Source organism: Morus notabilis, unplaced genomic scaffold, assembly GCF_000414095.1.
Source record: "Morus notabilis unplaced genomic scaffold, ASM41409v2 Scaffold212, whole genome shotgun sequence".
Lineage (NCBI taxonomy): Eukaryota > Viridiplantae > Streptophyta > Magnoliopsida > Rosales > Moraceae > Morus > Morus notabilis.
The window spans coordinates 380,171-395,718 of NW_010361298.1; the positions used below are offsets into that span (position 1 = coordinate 380,171).

Genomic DNA, 15,548 nt, shown 5'->3' on the forward strand with positions numbered 1-15,548 from the left:
ATAAAATTTTTTAATTATAATAAAATTAAAATTAAAAATTTAAATCGGTAGAATGAAATACCTCATTTCAACTTGAAATTATCTTTATTTCAAGTTTCCATGCCTTTTCGTCTAGTTTCCATGCCTTTTCGTCTTTCCTCTCTCTCTCTCTCTCTCTCGTTTTCTCGTTGGAGTGGTTGTATTTGCATACATGACCTCCATTCCATGCCCAAGACTTCTTCAATTCCACTGTTCCATGCCTCGCCCTCCCAATCGCAGAAGAAACTCCAGAAGAAGAAAAACCTCCTCCTTCACTTCCAAACCCTCTTCTTCTTCTTCTTCAAATCCATCTTCCTCCAACTCCAATTACGTGGCGGTGGTGATCGACCTTGAGCGGCTCTCTCTCTCCTCCTCCAACTCCCATCTCCGCCGCCTCATCGCCTCCGCTGACGACGCCCTCACCGACCTCCGCACCCTCGTCGCCCTCGACGACGCCGGCCGCCTCCTCGTCTCCTGCCGCCGCTCCACTCTCCGCTTCGTCGCCAACTCCCTCCTCTTCTCCTGCGTCGTCGTTTTGGGCTTCAGAGCCCTCTTTTGGCTGCTCTTCAAAAGGACCCACTCTTTCGGTGGCGGCGGCCATGTGGTTGTGCGGAGGGACAGGAGTCTCGGAGGAAAAGAGGTTGTCGTCGCGAGGACGCCGCCGGGGCCTTCTTCTTCTACTCGGAGAGCTTTGAGTAGTCCGTTGTCGGCGGCAAAGGAAGGTGTGGGTCTTGTTGGTGGGACTGAGACTAGGGTTTCTTCGAGGGAGAAGAGGTTGCCGAAATGGTGGCCGAGTTTGGAATTGGATAAGCAAAATTGGGATTCTGATTCTTCCGATGGAATTTTTGATAAGCAGGATTATCAGAGGGACGCCGACAGATTGATTCGAGGTTCGTTGCTTGTTTTTTAAATCAGAAATTTGGTTGTTGATTATGCTACCATTTATTCATTCTATTAGCCTTTCATTTCCATTGCATTAATTATGGATTTATTTTTTTTTCTTTTTCATGTTTGATTGATGAACTTGTTACAAGTATTCTGAAATGATGATACAAATTTACGAGCGTTGACTGTTAAAATGGAACGACGGGACGATGTATTGAGAGAAAAATACGGTATAAAAAGACATGATTTGAACTGCGTGAGAGAAAAATACGAGTAAAAAAGTTAATTTGAAGTTTTGTGAGAGAATACCCTATAACAATATGATTTGAGTCATGACTTACAATGCCGTAGTATATTAAGGGTCTATTTAGTTTGCTAATTCGAGTTTTTAATTTGAGTTGAGATGTGATTTTATGTGAGAATTTTTTATTGTAACAAAAAAGTTAGATATAACAAAACTCAAATTTTAAAATTGAATTGATGAAATGAACGAGATCTAACTCTAGATGATTAAGAAAATAATTTTTTGTGAGATCTTCGTGTGTGTATATATATATATATATATATATATTTTTTTTTTTTAAGATTAGAATCTGTTATTATTAATAAGAATAAGCTTCCGTTATAGCAGAGCTCAAGCGATTTTGTAGTCTTAAGCCAAAAACTTTTAAGGAGCCTTTTTAAATTTTTTTTAAATCAATTAAAATTTAAAAACTTACGTAGAAGTTACAAAAATATTCAATAGTTTTTCTAAAAGAAGAAAAACTCTTTTTGGAGAAGTAGTAATTCACTAAAATTACTAATAAAAGCAACCTACGCATTTAAAAAACACTTTCAATCGGATTAGAATTCGTGATTAACAAAAGCTCCAGTTTCGCTTCAAAAATAATAACAACAAAATTTCAGTTGGGTTGTTGTTTTTCTTCTAACGGTCAATAGTAGAATATTTGTCCTATCTCGTAATTTAGAACGTTGTTTAAGAGGCGAACACTACCTCTATATTGCATTTCCATCCAATGACTTTAATTTCTTGAAGTTGAATAATAACACAAAAATATTATCACATACTTAAGATTGCTTAAATCTACTTCTAAGTAAAGAAATACCTTTTTTTTTTAATACAAAATCCACATCCTTTCTTATGAATTTTTTTAATGTTTTCATCTTATTTGTAATTTATAGATATAGCAAACACAAATCATTTTTCTCAGTTTTATCAAAATAAAAAGGGCCTTTTAATTGGAAGACCTTTACATTTGTAATTTTGGGGCCTTGGCTCAACTTGAGGCCTTAGGCAATTGCCTAAGTTGTCTCATGGTTGAGCCGGCCCTGAGTTATAGTAACCGATCATATGAGTGTTTAAGTTTCCTCCAACCAAATTAGCTTATCATCTATATTAAGAGCATAAGTAGTAAAAAATGGGCAGCTTTATTAGTTTCTTTATACACATGGCATAACTTAGCTCCTGGAAAAACAGATAATAAGCTAGATGCATTTGGCAATAACACTCTAAAACTCATTACAAAAGGAAGAAAATTTCTTCAAAGCTTAGATGATTGCGAATGCATCAGACTCCAGAAACTGGAAATTTAGAACAACATAGTCCAGGTATCCTTTAAGATGACGCAACCATCATAGAACTTGAGGATAAAAATAATTTTAATGAGTATGAGAATAAATTGATATACTTGAAAGAAATTGAAAATCAATAAAATGAAACATTTGAGACTTATCTTGTGATTGCTCCAATAAAATTTTAACCCACTCATAGGCGTCCGTTAAAAGGATGTTAACTATTGATATTTTCAAATAACTATTAAAACTCTCGTAAAGAGAGAGAAAAAAACTCCCAGAAAGAGGGACTTATACTAAATAAGTTGTAATCCAATACTGTTGCAAGTATAATAATATATTAACTATTGATAAAATATTATATGGTACATAATTATTTATAGGACTAGACCCTAAATAATAATTAGGATAACATAATATTAGTAGACTTCTCTCAGTATTAATCAGTGACATAATATGTCGCTATAACGAATATATATATATATATATATAATTAGTAAATTAATCATAAAAAAAACTAATTATCAATAAAAATATAGCAGAACACATGACGGTAATAGTTAGAATATTTTTGTTTTATGTTACTTAAACTTATCGGAGATTACAGTATTGATTTTTATAGAAAATACTACATGGATTTGAAAAAAAAAAAAAAAAAAAAAAAACTGCCATCAAACATCAGTCGAAAAAATATAGAAGCAGTAGCGGCCATAGTGAAAATCAAAATTTCAAAATCCCAATTAGTTTCTTCTGAATATAAAAACTGTTTGGTGACGGCGTACTGCAAGGTTGCAACCACCTTCTCCGCCATAAGTTGTTTCGCTGATGTGCCGGAAAGTACAACATTCTGAAATTCTTATTATTAATATATTTGACAACAGAACACACTATCCAATGTGCTTTGATATCCATAATTGTGCCAAAATACAAGACAAATGCGCCTTGATTAACTTAAAACTATAGGAGTAAGCAATTCACCTTTGAAATCTAGGTTTATTATGCACTTCTTTAAATTTCTAGTCATTGAATATTGTTTAAGATGAATTGAGGTGCATTTATATACTTATTCTTACAATTGTAATTTCTCACTTGGTTTAAGATAATTTTTCCTCGCTGCATTTTGTAGGTAAAAACTGACATTTATCACATTTTGCAAAGTTTTGGTAATGCTTTACATCTTCAATTCGCAACTCATCCACTTGATTTCCAGCAATCACGGACAATAGAATGAGCGGAAAGGACATTGTAGCAGATGATATTATTCAAGTCAGTGCTTTTAAAGTTCAAATTTTATGGAAATGATATCTATTGTTTGTTTAGTTATGCGAATTAAGATACACAAAGATAGGGAGCATGTTCTCTTGTATGCATGGAGATATTGGTCAATTTAAGTGGATTTGCATATGCTTGTTTCTCTAGTTGTTACTAGGGTCAGTTAGTTTTAGGTTTTTTTTTTTTTTGGGTGCATGATTTTCCCTTTCCGTCGGTTATTTTTACTTCGGTACTTACTCCCTCTTCATTTAAGATTTATGTATGGGCACATTGATCACTCTATGGGTTATTTGTTTACTTGTTTGTATATTTGTTTGAATAATATTATTAGGATTTGTGTGCTGGTTTCTTCAGTTTTTTTTTTTTTTGTGTCACTTTGTATCTTTTTATCTCTTTGCAAATTTTTAAATGTGATGAAACATTCGTTGTTATGTCCTTTACATAACAAAGAATATAATTTATTCAAGAATTCTGATTTTACCCTTTTTCTGTGACATTAAACATAGATTGCTAACTTCGTACATTTAATGATGTGAATATGTGACACATGCTATGTGCCCTTTCCGTGTATGTGTGAGCAGTTACGTCGAATATGCAGGACATCAGGAGTGCGAGTCTCCTTTGATACGACAAATACACGGGATTCATTCTATCGCACAGCTGTCGAGTTTATGTTAAATGTTTGTGGCAGGTGATGATCTATGACTATGAGTAGTGTTGTTTGGACAAGTCTTTAGGGATCTCTACGGTCCGATTACCTATTTTAATTTGTGCTTGATATCTCCTGGTGATGTAACCTGTTTATGAATTGCGCAGGGCACCAACTTATTCATCCCTTATTCAGATTGATGGCGAAGATATCCGGCAATTTATTGCTGGTCTTGCTGAAAACATTGGGCTCGAAAATACTCGTGCCGCGAGAATTGTGTCTGCTGCAGTGGCAGCGCGGACACGTTCACTATTTTTACAAGCCTGGGTAAATCCTTGTTACTTGAATATGATTGACTATGTCTTGGATGGCATATGAGAACAAACAAAAACATGATAGCTGTTCTGACAGATTGTGAAAGAATCAGTAAAAATGTGTCATTGCAATTGTAGCTTGCTAAAACCAACTTTCAGCTAGTATTGAAATTATCTGTATGATGAATTTTAATCAAAGATTTTGGATTTCATAGACTTCTAGGGACCAATTACATGTTAAGTAAGAACATACTGTCAAATAGATCATATAGACATTATCATGTGTTTTTTCAAATCTGAGGATTTCTTCCATGTGGAAAAGAGAAAAGAAAAAGAAAAGGGTTATAGGTTATCTGTGTGCTTGATTTAAACATGCACCCCAAGAAAAAAACTTAAGATCCATAAGATAGTGATTGATTTGGGAGCATGTTGTCAAAGTATGCTCTTTTGAGAATGTCTAGCAAATTTTTTTTTTTCCTTTTCTTGTTGTTGAATATCTCCTTTTACTGAAAATGTTTTTTTTAAATGAAACATTATTATCCTTTCAAAAAAAAAAAAAAACGAAACATTATTATTATTTTCATAAGGAACTCCTTTGATTGCAGGCATTGGAAATGCAAGGTAAGCATGATGAAGCAATGTCGGAACTATCAAAGATATGCCTTATCTTGCGAATATTCCCTCCAGAGGAGTCCTCGGTATGTGCTATGTTTTTATCATGAATAATATGTGGCTGTGTTTATATTTTGAATTACCGTAATTAGTACTGATTTTTATGAATTTTTTCGTACGTTTTGAAATGCTCTTGGATAAATGTCAAGCACATTGTGGCTTGTGCTCGTATTTCACAGAAGCTTCCTCGTTTCAAGTTTTTTTTTTTTTTTTTTTTTTTTCGTTGATAATATTTGTTTGTATTGATTCTGATTTCAATCTTGACGGATGTAAATCTGCAGCCTGAGATGGAGATGGTGGCTCGAGGCCTGGCAAAGCACCTGAAACTAGAGCAGAGGGAGTTTTTGATGAATATGCTGGTCGGTTTTTGTGACGAACAAAGTCGGAAAATTGCAGCGGAAGCCTTGGGTTTGGTGAGTCTATTTGGTCCATATTCTCCTGCCCTTTTTATTTCTCAAGCCAAACTTGGCTGTGTTATTTGCCAAATCTCATGGAATGATTTATATCTGAGGGGGAAAAATGAACTGGGCCAATAGAAACTAAAACTGGAGCGGAGCATCACATGGAAACTTAATAGTACCAGAGCTGTTCATTCCACGGGTTGAGGCGAATTGGAGTATTTATGCCGGGTGCCGGCCGAGCAATGATCTCAGCTTGCTGAAAAATGCAGGTCGAGACAACCTGTGGAATCTACAAAGCCGAAATAGCCGAATGATACCTTGGTTTTGGTCGGCTTAGGTTGGAACGTCTTGCGGCGGTTAGGGGTGGTTAGGGATGACACTGGTGGTTACTCTATGCTAATATTTTCGTGCATTAGCAAAAAGAAAACTTTGTGCCTCTAGATTTAGTTGACTTTGTGAGGAAAGATGGCTACGGTAGGTGTAGCCTGTAGGTCTCAGATTTTTCTGAGTGATTTTTTTTTTGTTTTATTAATTTAATACAGATATTTATTATCTAGTTTTAGGAAGTAATGAAGTTTTGGTTATTATGTGCAGATGTCATCTCCTACTTATTATATCGGCGATCAACAGTAGAAGAGCTAGTACATGAAAAACATTAGCAAGCTGTAAATTCGTTTCTTTCAGGATTGAATTCATGGCAACTAAATAGGTTTAGTTCGTTATTTCAGTTTCTTTTTTGTTAACTGGTCAGTAGAACAGGTTATTATTCATTTATGCCCCCTAGTTAGTTTATAAACCAAAATTAACAGCTAATAAATTTCTGAATCTCTCAACTTTTCAATTGTAGCAATATTAAACTACTACATGGAACGTCCTATTTTCCTCTTGAAAAGCTCAAATTTTTAAAACATGTTGAACCATTTATGATTTAATTGCTGAGTATATTGAGATTTCTAGCCAATAAAAAAAAATTTGCCAGTATATTTTGTGTTTTAAGGAATGATCAGTCCAAAAAAAAAAAAAGCTTAGGGACTGAATTGCTATTATGTGAGAAGTTCAGGGACTATTAAGGACGAAAATCCTTTTTGGTTGGTGGAATAGGTTATTCATGTGCTGTGAAGTTGTTCAGAAGCCAAAATTAAAGAGCTAAAAAATCTCTGAATTTCTCTTTAGAAATTTCGAACTTTTTTTTTGGGGGTAATATTTAGAAATTTTGAACATTAACTTAATGCAAGATCTTCGACTTTTGCCCTTAAGTATTTAATTATTATTGATTGTTGTATTAACTTTTTCAGTTAATTATTAAAGTATTGTTGTGTTCAAATTATTTTGAACCTAAAACTCTACTTTTACAACATTTCAAATGTGTATTGGCATTAACATTTTGTGATGATCTTATTATTCTCACCCTCTTCCTCTCTTCTTAACTCTCTTCCCCACCTTCCCTTCAACCATCTCTGAACTCTCTTCCTTTGACACCGTCGAACATTAATGACTTTGCTTGGTTTGATCCCGCGACTCCCTCCTCATTGCTCATCATCGACGCCACTATAAGCTCTATGATGTCCATGCTTTCAAGGACCACGGCTATTGCTCTACTCCTCCGTCTGGGACCCGCGGGTCGCTTGTCGCCCCCCCCCCCCGCCGTCTACACCAGCGAAGATTAGGCCAGTGGATTGAAATATCCACCACCATGTGAAAAATGTGTTGTAATCATTTTCTTAAGAAAAATGTAAGATTCGTTTTGTGAGAAATTTGTAAAATAAAGGATATTATTGTCATTATTTAGAATATAGGAGTGGAAGTTGTGTTTTGGTAAAATATGAAGGTTGTTTCTGTAATTATTTTTATTGTATTTTTATTGTACTTAGATGACAATCAGGTGTGATAGAGATCAGTGAAATCTTTAGATTGTATCCTATTGGTGGGGAAAATAGCGCCCTCACTATAGATGTGCCCATTATAAACAAAAATATAAAAATCTTGTGTGAAGCAATTAAATTTTAAACTTATACCTCTCTAATTATGTAAATGCCCAAAACAATCTATGTGTTTTTAAAATCAAACTCAAAATACCTTGAAGCAATTACATTTTTAAAAAAATAACAAGATTACCCTTTTCTAATTTATATTAAATGTTATTTTATATATAATTTACCTAAAATGTTATATAAACATTTAAAATGTTCAAATGAATATTCCAATCAAATAACTATTCTAATTATTTTGAGAATTTTTCATTTTTTAGATTGATTTTATTTATATTTAACAAAGGTTAGGACAGGTAATCTTGATATTAAAAAAAATTAATTCCTTCAGGAGTATTTTGAGTTTAATTTTAAAATACTGAGGTGTTTTAGACATTTATATAAGAAGCGGGGTAAGAGTGATATTTAAGTAAAATGCAAACGATTTTGGATACTACTCCTTTTGATTTTTATATAATACAATAATTATGATTATGATGCAATTTAGTGCCTAAAAATACCCCATTCGAATTACATAATACTTATTCTAAAAAAGTAAAAAAGAAATTATATGTTGCTTATCATATAAGTTTTCATGAAATAAAATTAATGTGTTTAATTAGTGTATTCGTGCTATAATTTAAATCATAATTTATAATTTATTATAATATTTTTTTTTATAAAAAATACACATAAATTAAAAATAATTTTAAATTATAATTTTAAATATATAAACCAAACGACCAATAAATGCCGCTTAAACTGATTTGTACAAGTCAACAATAAGCTTCCTGAAAACCTCATTTCCAATTTTGCCAACATCACTATTTTTTTTGGCCTGAAATATTTTTCAAAAAAAAAAAATCACATTTCTCTCTCTCTCAAAAAAAAGGAAAAGAAAAGAGTTTCCTCAAAAAAAAAAAAAAAAAAAAAAAAGAGCTCCAAATTTTTTTTGGTTCACGCTCTTTCACAACCATTTTCTCTGACGTCCTCTCTCAGTTTCTCTACTCTTATCGTTCTTTCGTTTGGTTTCCGAGAAAACGGTAGGAAAATCACAGCATCAAAAACCTCGGTTCGATTAATTTCTCATTTTTCTCGTTTGCTTAGCTTCAGATCCGATCTTCTATCGACTAACCGACTTTTCGATTCCGATTTGCTGCTCTGCAGACTTTCCACTGCTCGTCTCGATCGCTGCGATTCAGTAAAAAGGTTTGATTCGTTGCTCTTCCACCATTACATCTTTCGATTTCTCAATCCAAAGCCTAAATTTTCTTATTCCGTTTTTTCGTTTCCATCTAGGTTTGATTCGCTGTTTCTCCGTGCAGAGAAGCGAATCTTCGGCAAACAAAGATGGTTTCGTTCGAAATGAATGATCGGAAAAGTGAGTCACTTTTGAATTTCCGTTCTTGCTTTAAATTTTTTCTGGAAATTATTTGGCATTTTAATAGTAAAAATAAATTAACTGTCGTAATTGTGAAATGGAACAGAGATTGGAATAGGATTGACGGGATTTGGGGTTTTCTTCTCATTTCTGGGAATTATATTCTTCTTCGACAAGGGATTACTTGCCATGGGAAATGTAAGTTTACTTTGATTCTTTCTTTGTATGTTTTGCTTGTATTGATTGATTGATTGATTGATTGATTTATTTATTTCATACTATAATTGAGATCTGTTTTAACGCTGACTTTATTTCTTTGTGGATACTTGATCAGATCCTATTCTTCTCAGGGGTGACTCTTACCATTGGACTTAAGTCCACTATGCAATTTTTCATGAAACCTCAGAATTTCAAGGTTCAACATGTTTCAATCTCTCTTTTCTAGTATATCCACAAATTTAGTTATCCATTTATGATTTTTCGCACTATTGGTCCCTGAACTTTTTGGGCTTGTAAACCTTTTTTCTTGACTGAATAGTCCTTGAATTTTCTTTTTTCTTTTTTTGGGATTTTTGGTCCTCCTATGTCACCTTGTCCATTGTGTAATGACTTGATGTTTTGACAAAACAGTCACATAAGATGCACAATTTTTCTTTTTCTGTTCAAGCGTTTTCGGGGGCGTGAAAAGAATTGTTCATGTCTTATGTGATTGTTTTGTAAAATTTCAAGTTATCACGTCATGAGCACATGATTACCTCCTGTAAATTTTATATATGCGCCCTAAATTTTATTGTCAGGACTGAAATTCCTGAAATGAAAAAAAAAAAAAAAAAAAAAATTCAAGGACTAATTGGCCAAGAAAAAAAAGGTTTAGGGACCAAACCGTATAGTATTAAATATTAGTAGTTTAGGGATTCAGTTCTATCAAAGCCAATTATCCATCTATTTACATCTCCTCTTCACTTGTGGTTTCTGTTTGTTGATTGATTTTACAGGGAACAATATCGTTTGGTCTTGGCTTCATCTTGGTAGTTATAGGATGGCCCATTTTTGGCATGATTTTGGAGGCATACGGTTTCATTGTACTCTTCAGGTATGATTGGTATCTGATTTCATTTCATGAAAATCTATGTACTAATTCCGTAATTTGTTCTACCCTTTCTGAAAGTTGCTGATTGAGTGTATTTCTCAGCGGCTTCTGGCCCACACTAGCTGTTTTTCTGCAGAGGATACCTATTCTTGGGTGGTTGATTCAACAGCCTTACATCAGATCGGTATGTTTGTATTTGAACTAATTTCTCTCTGCAAGACATTCTTTTCTCTAAACCATCTGTAAAAGTCACGTTAGACCAAAAAAAAAAAAATCTTCAAACAAATAGTTGTTTTAACATGATTTACGTCAGAATGCTCATCGGAACACTTGAATGGAAGAGTAGTTTTAGTTTGTTATACATGCACCCACCCACAGAAACACACACACATATATGCATACACATATAGTGTTCATACGTTAACTATGAGCATTATATAGGTTTCTTATGTGGTATTCTACACTATGCTTATGATTACATAGAGATAGCATAAAAACTTAATTTTTAATTTTTAATTTTTTTTTTTTTTTTTATTTTTTATGTAAGAGCGATCGTATGACCATTTGTCTCAGTTTATTGGCATTTGCATGGTTGTTGTTGGACTTTGGAGAGAGTGAATTTTAAAATTATGCTATTCATTATAGAACAAAGAATTCAAAATCATGAGTGTTGAAAATTAGTAATTAGTCTCAATCTTTTAGTTATGGTCTATTAATTGGTATAAGAAGATTTAAAATCGGAAGTTTTTCTGGTAGAGGGAAAAAGACACCGGTTTCTTCTTACGAAATGCGGTTCAGATGGGTAACGCTGCAAGTAATTAGAAATGCTAGCAAGTAGAGATGTTGCTCCAAATAGTTGGCCATAAATATAATAGAGACAATAATACTTGTTATGCATCTTTTATTTAATTTACTTTTTAATGGTTTAAATCTCTTTTCTCCTATTGAAGAAAGACGTAATGGAGTCTGTTCTCTACAGCCTTACATTGTATGATGTATGTTTGGAAACAATACTAATCATGGTGTTGTTTGTAAGTTACCTAAACCTGGGTCATATATTTAGACGATCACCGCTAGTAATATTGCCTGCATAGAGGATTGCATCGTCTCTGATGTACCATGTTCCTATGGAGAGTAGCTTAGAAATTATTTAAAAAAAAATTTCTGACTTCTGAGTGCTTGAAATATGGCGACTAATGAATCTTGAAACTAGGATAGTAGGATGTGATGTTGTGACCATTGTTATGACAAAGATGTAAAATGGAGGATGTATTTAGAACATCAACTTATTAGGTATGAAGTGAACTAGTCCAAGTACATTGCTGGATAACTTATCAATTAATGGAACTAGGATAGCAGGATGTGATGTTGTGACCATTGTTTCTTTTTCGTTTCTTTTCTTCTTTTAAGAAACAGAAAAGATTGTTGAAAATGAGTTATTGCACTGTGAAGTACCAAGCGACCAGGGTTCTATGTTATAGAACGTTAAATTCAAGGAAGCATGAATTGGTATTTGCTTAGACTTTTGGGTCTTTATTGGTGGAAAGACCTTTTGACTTTGGTTTTAGCAAAAGGAAAAGGACGAGGTGATGTGGAAGTGTTTGGTTTTGGCAACTTTGTGGTTTATTTGGATGGAGAGCAATAGCAGAATCCGAATTTTTTATACAAGGCGCAATTTAGGTGTTGTCCTTGTGAAAGAATTATATATCTAGCTTCTTATGGGGACATTCACAGACAGTTTTAGGATTGTCTCTTCTTTTTTATTATGCTTAGTTGGAGGAATTGGATGGTTCATTAGTTTCAGGTTTTTATATCATTGTTATAGTTCTGTAGAATATATTTTATCTAGTAGTTTTTCTAATCTTCCAATTGAGATTTGAAACTTCTGTTTCTTTTAGTATGTAAATAATGCTATTAAAAATGAAACAAATAAAAGAAGATTCTAACGTGGAGAGAATAAAATGTCTTGTTCGTAAAATAATTATTAATTTTCAAATTTGAAAAGTATTGAGTATGGCGGGGCAACAACTTTTTTTGTTCAGTTAATCTCGTATAGGTAGTAGGGATCTTTGGTATTGAGGTTATTCTAATCAAGAAATTTCATCTTCTAGAAGTAACTTTTTGTAGAAAACAGAAACTACTGCCAATGGAATGAGTCAATGAGGATAAAGAACTAGAGGAAACTGTCCTCCACGAATTTTTGCATAACATGCAAAGTAAGGTTATTCATAAAATAAGGTTAATCAAATCCGTCAGCATTGAAAAGAAAAAATTAAGTATATATTAAAACCTTATTGATACAATCCCTTCAAGTTCACCAGATATTGTAAATGCGATGTGAGAACTTTTAAGGAAAATAAGAACATGCAAGTGTCTTTAGTTGGTAGCTTTGAAATTTTGAGCATAATATTAACTGCCTAGGTTCTATTTTATCAATCAAACTGAAGCCCTTGGTGTTGGCATGTAAAGAAACGAGTTAGCTTCACAAGTTTTCATTTGTTAGGGCCAAAATATTTCATCTTTGTTTGAGATTTTATCCATTTGTGATCGCATTGTTGGGTTTCATGTTTCATGTTTCATGTAGAAATAGCTCTATAATACTCCATGTGCACGGTAAGGGTGGTGAGGGGATGCCAATGATTAAGGAAGTGAAGTGTTAGTTCTATGTTTTTGACACTCTCTCAAACATTAACTTCCCATGCCAATGCCAAATTTAGCATAAAGCTCAGCACATGCTAATTTGGCACTAAGGATTGCATATGTGAAACTGTAGTTTGTCCCTCAAATTTCAATTTTACCACTATAAGCAATTTTTTGTATGTTAATTGGATAGTTGGTAGTTGGGTGTTTTGTTTTGAGAAAAAAATTGGAATGAAACTCGACATAGCATTGTGTTTTAACATTGAAGCACAGCTTCGAAACTGGTGTGCTAAAATTTAGCATTTTTCGCTGTAGCATGCTATATATAGCATTAGCATGCATGCCTCTTTGCATTGGTCATGGTATATAAAGTCTGGACTCCTCTTAAGTCTTTTTGTGTGTGCTGTTGTTTTTATTTGGTTTCCATATAAGTAGCGAACTGAGTCAGTCACCTGCTCGTTCTTGATGCAGCTTTTTGATCGCCATCGGGGCAGACGGGTGCCTGTGTGAGCTGGGAAGGAAACAAACAAGTGCACCCCAAGATTGTGGGAAGGCCCACTTGTAAGTCCTTGTAAAAAAAGAAACTTTCAGATTGGACATAATGATTTTGCCCTTTTTCTAACTCTGTTGACAGTAGAAATTTTTCTTTCATCCTATGATTGTCAATGGGTTCTGATAAAAAAAAATTTGTGTAGAAGTAGGAGAAGAGAAAAGAAAAGAAAAGCAAAAAAGAGAGTGAGAAATGGAAAATAGAGAGATTTAAAAAAAGAAAAGAAAAGGAGACTGATTAATCTGTACTTCCAGCTGTAATCTGTACTTCCAGCTGTTATCTGCAACTTTAAATTTCCAGCCTTTGGTGATGGAAAGCTGTTTCATCAAGCAGACTTTGATGCCATGTGGCTGCATTTCTATCAGCAAATCACCACTATTTTTGGTCATGGCGTTTTGAGTTACTCTTAATGAAATATATGGAGTGGATTGGAGATCAACTTGAAAGCAAAACAAAAAGTATATAAACTTTTTTTTTTTTGGTTGTCTTGGATGTGTTCCGAGTTAGACATTGTCGTTAGCGAGCAGGTAAATGATGTCGTATCCAAGGATTTCTCTTTTTTTTTTTTTTTTTTTTTTTTTTTTTTTTTTTTTTTTTTAACTTTCATGTAGTTTTTGAAATTTTACAATTTTTTTCGTTACAAGATTGGATACCATGGATATATGGATTAATGTTTTTCTCGCTGTTGCAAGATGTTGCTTGGTGGTTAATTCATTCTTTTATTGTACAATCAACTATTTTTTTTTCTGGTATTGCTTTAAAGGTTTCTTTTTGTTCTCTCTGTAGTAGGGCCTTCCTATCGGTATAACTTCTCTCTGTAGTAGGGCCTTCCTATCGGTATAACTGTTAGATTTAGTTAAAATTAGACTATATTAAAATTGTATGCAGAATATATAATTTTTAATACATATTTAACTGTTGAAAGTAAGCTTTTTCGGTAGTTTATTTTTTCAGTGCTTACCTCAAATTTCTTTCACTTTTAAAAAAAAAAAAATGCCAATGGTTGTGAACTTGAAATTTCCGGAACTGGGCATCTTTATTATATATTATTTTATTTTTGTGATAATTATATTACATGGTAAAATTTTATACCTTCACTTGAAATTTAGTAAAATTTTTAAAATATCATATTTAATTGTTGAAAGTAAACTTTTTCGGTAGTTTATTTTTTCAGTGCTTACCTCAAATTTCTTTCACTTTTTAAAAAAAAAAATGCCAATGGTTGTGAACTTGAAATTTCCGGAACTGGGCATCTTTATTATATATTATTTTATTTTTGTGATAATTATATTACATGGTAAAATTTTATACCTTCACTTGAAATTTAGTAAAATTTTTAAAATATTATAAATATAAGCAAAAATGACCGTAATTATCATAATGATATCCTATCTTATACTATATAATGATAGTCATTATTTTAATGACATAAAAATGATATAAAATTTTACTTTTCTTGTAATATTTTAAAATTTTTGCTAAATTTAAACTTTATATAACAAAATTTTGCTATATGAGTAAATCACCTGGAAGAGTGGTGGCCTAATTGGTATGTTTTGATACGCGGTGCAGCGAGAAGCACTAAAAAAAGTTGCCTAAAAGTTCCATAGAAATTATTTAAATTCTTCTTATATATATATATATATATAAAATAACAGCAACTTTTTTATATTAATTTTATGTCCGTAATTCGTTAGTAAATTTATAATTTATTTGAGTAAATAGATAGTTTACTTGATTGTTAATAATCTGATAATGTATTGGAATGATAATCTCATATTCCTTCTTTTCATGCTTAAGGAGTACTCGAACAAATTGCTTCGGTGCCCTGAGGTATAATTTGCGCTTTGCAACAAAAAGCTATTCTAAAGTACCAAAAGAAAAATAAGAAACAGTAAAAAAATAATAATAATAATAAAAAACAACAATTAATAAGCTACTCCAGTCTAGACAGCATAGAAAGAAAGAAAGAAAATAATAATAATAATTTGGATGTTGCGCTGCAAAATGACAATATACATTGAATTAGTAGCAGTGCTAGTTCTTAAGTTTTGAGCACTAAAATATGTAAAAATTTTCCTTTTATATATAAAAATTTCAGTTACGATGTGATTATCTTTATAAAATTTTAGAAGTT

The 15,548-nt window shown here is 32.6% G+C and overlaps 2 protein-coding genes across 5 annotated transcripts; both read left to right on the forward strand.

Annotated features, from left to right (window-relative positions):
* Positions 1-107: 107 nt before the first annotated feature.
* On the forward strand, positions 108-6,610 carry LOC21407430. The gene is made up of 7 exons (XM_024166348.1): positions 108-908; positions 3,686-3,741; positions 4,329-4,438; positions 4,564-4,723; positions 5,316-5,408; positions 5,664-5,795; positions 6,378-6,610. The coding sequence occupies exons 1-7, from the start codon at positions 191-193 to the stop codon at positions 6,414-6,416; spliced, it is 1,308 nt and encodes a 435-aa protein (XP_024022116.1). The 5' UTR covers positions 108-190; the 3' UTR covers positions 6,417-6,610.
* A 2,068-nt stretch (positions 6,611-8,678) lies between these two features.
* On the forward strand, positions 8,679-13,967 carry LOC112091821 (vesicle transport protein GOT1). Of its 4 annotated transcripts, none has more exons than XR_002902315.1 (8): positions 8,679-8,959; positions 9,050-9,131; positions 9,238-9,329; positions 9,466-9,546; positions 10,127-10,224; positions 10,324-10,405; positions 13,333-13,422; positions 13,666-13,967. XR_002902315.1 is itself a non-coding variant. In XM_024166344.1 (8 exons), the coding sequence occupies exons 3-8, from the start codon at positions 9,101-9,103 to the stop codon at positions 13,369-13,371; spliced, it is 423 nt and encodes a 140-aa protein (XP_024022112.1). In that variant the 5' UTR covers positions 8,679-8,822; positions 8,918-8,959; positions 9,076-9,100; the 3' UTR covers positions 13,372-13,547. The 4 variants fall into 4 exon arrangements, 3 of the variants coding, with proteins under 3 accessions (XP_024022112.1, XP_024022110.1, XP_024022111.1); XM_024166344.1 differs by lacking the exon at positions 13,666-13,967 and having other exon boundaries at positions 8,679-8,822; positions 8,918-8,959; positions 9,076-9,131; positions 13,333-13,547; XM_024166342.1 differs by lacking the exon at positions 13,666-13,967 and having other exon boundaries at positions 8,679-8,793; positions 8,918-8,959; positions 13,333-13,547.
* Positions 13,968-15,548: the final 1,581 nt, after the last annotated feature.

Excerpts from the sequence above, each read along its gene's own strand:
- LOC21407430 (XM_024166348.1), top strand. The coding sequence starts at position 191 with ATGACCTCCATTCCATGCCCAAGACTTCTTCAATTCCACTGTTCCATG. Across the intron at positions 4,724-5,315 it reads CACTATTTTTACAAGCCTGG|GCATTGGAAATGCAAGGTAA; the intron begins GTAAATCCTTGT and ends CTTTGATTGCAG. Across the intron at positions 5,409-5,663 it reads TCCCTCCAGAGGAGTCCTCG|CCTGAGATGGAGATGGTGGC; the intron begins GTATGTGCTATG and ends GTAAATCTGCAG.
- LOC112091821 (XM_024166344.1), top strand. The coding sequence starts at position 9,101 with ATGGTTTCGTTCGAAATGAATGATCGGAAAA. Across the intron at positions 9,330-9,465 it reads GATTACTTGCCATGGGAAAT|ATCCTATTCTTCTCAGGGGT; the intron begins GTAAGTTTACTT and ends ATACTTGATCAG. Across the intron at positions 10,225-10,323 it reads GGTTTCATTGTACTCTTCAG|CGGCTTCTGGCCCACACTAG; the intron begins GTATGATTGGTA and ends TGTATTTCTCAG.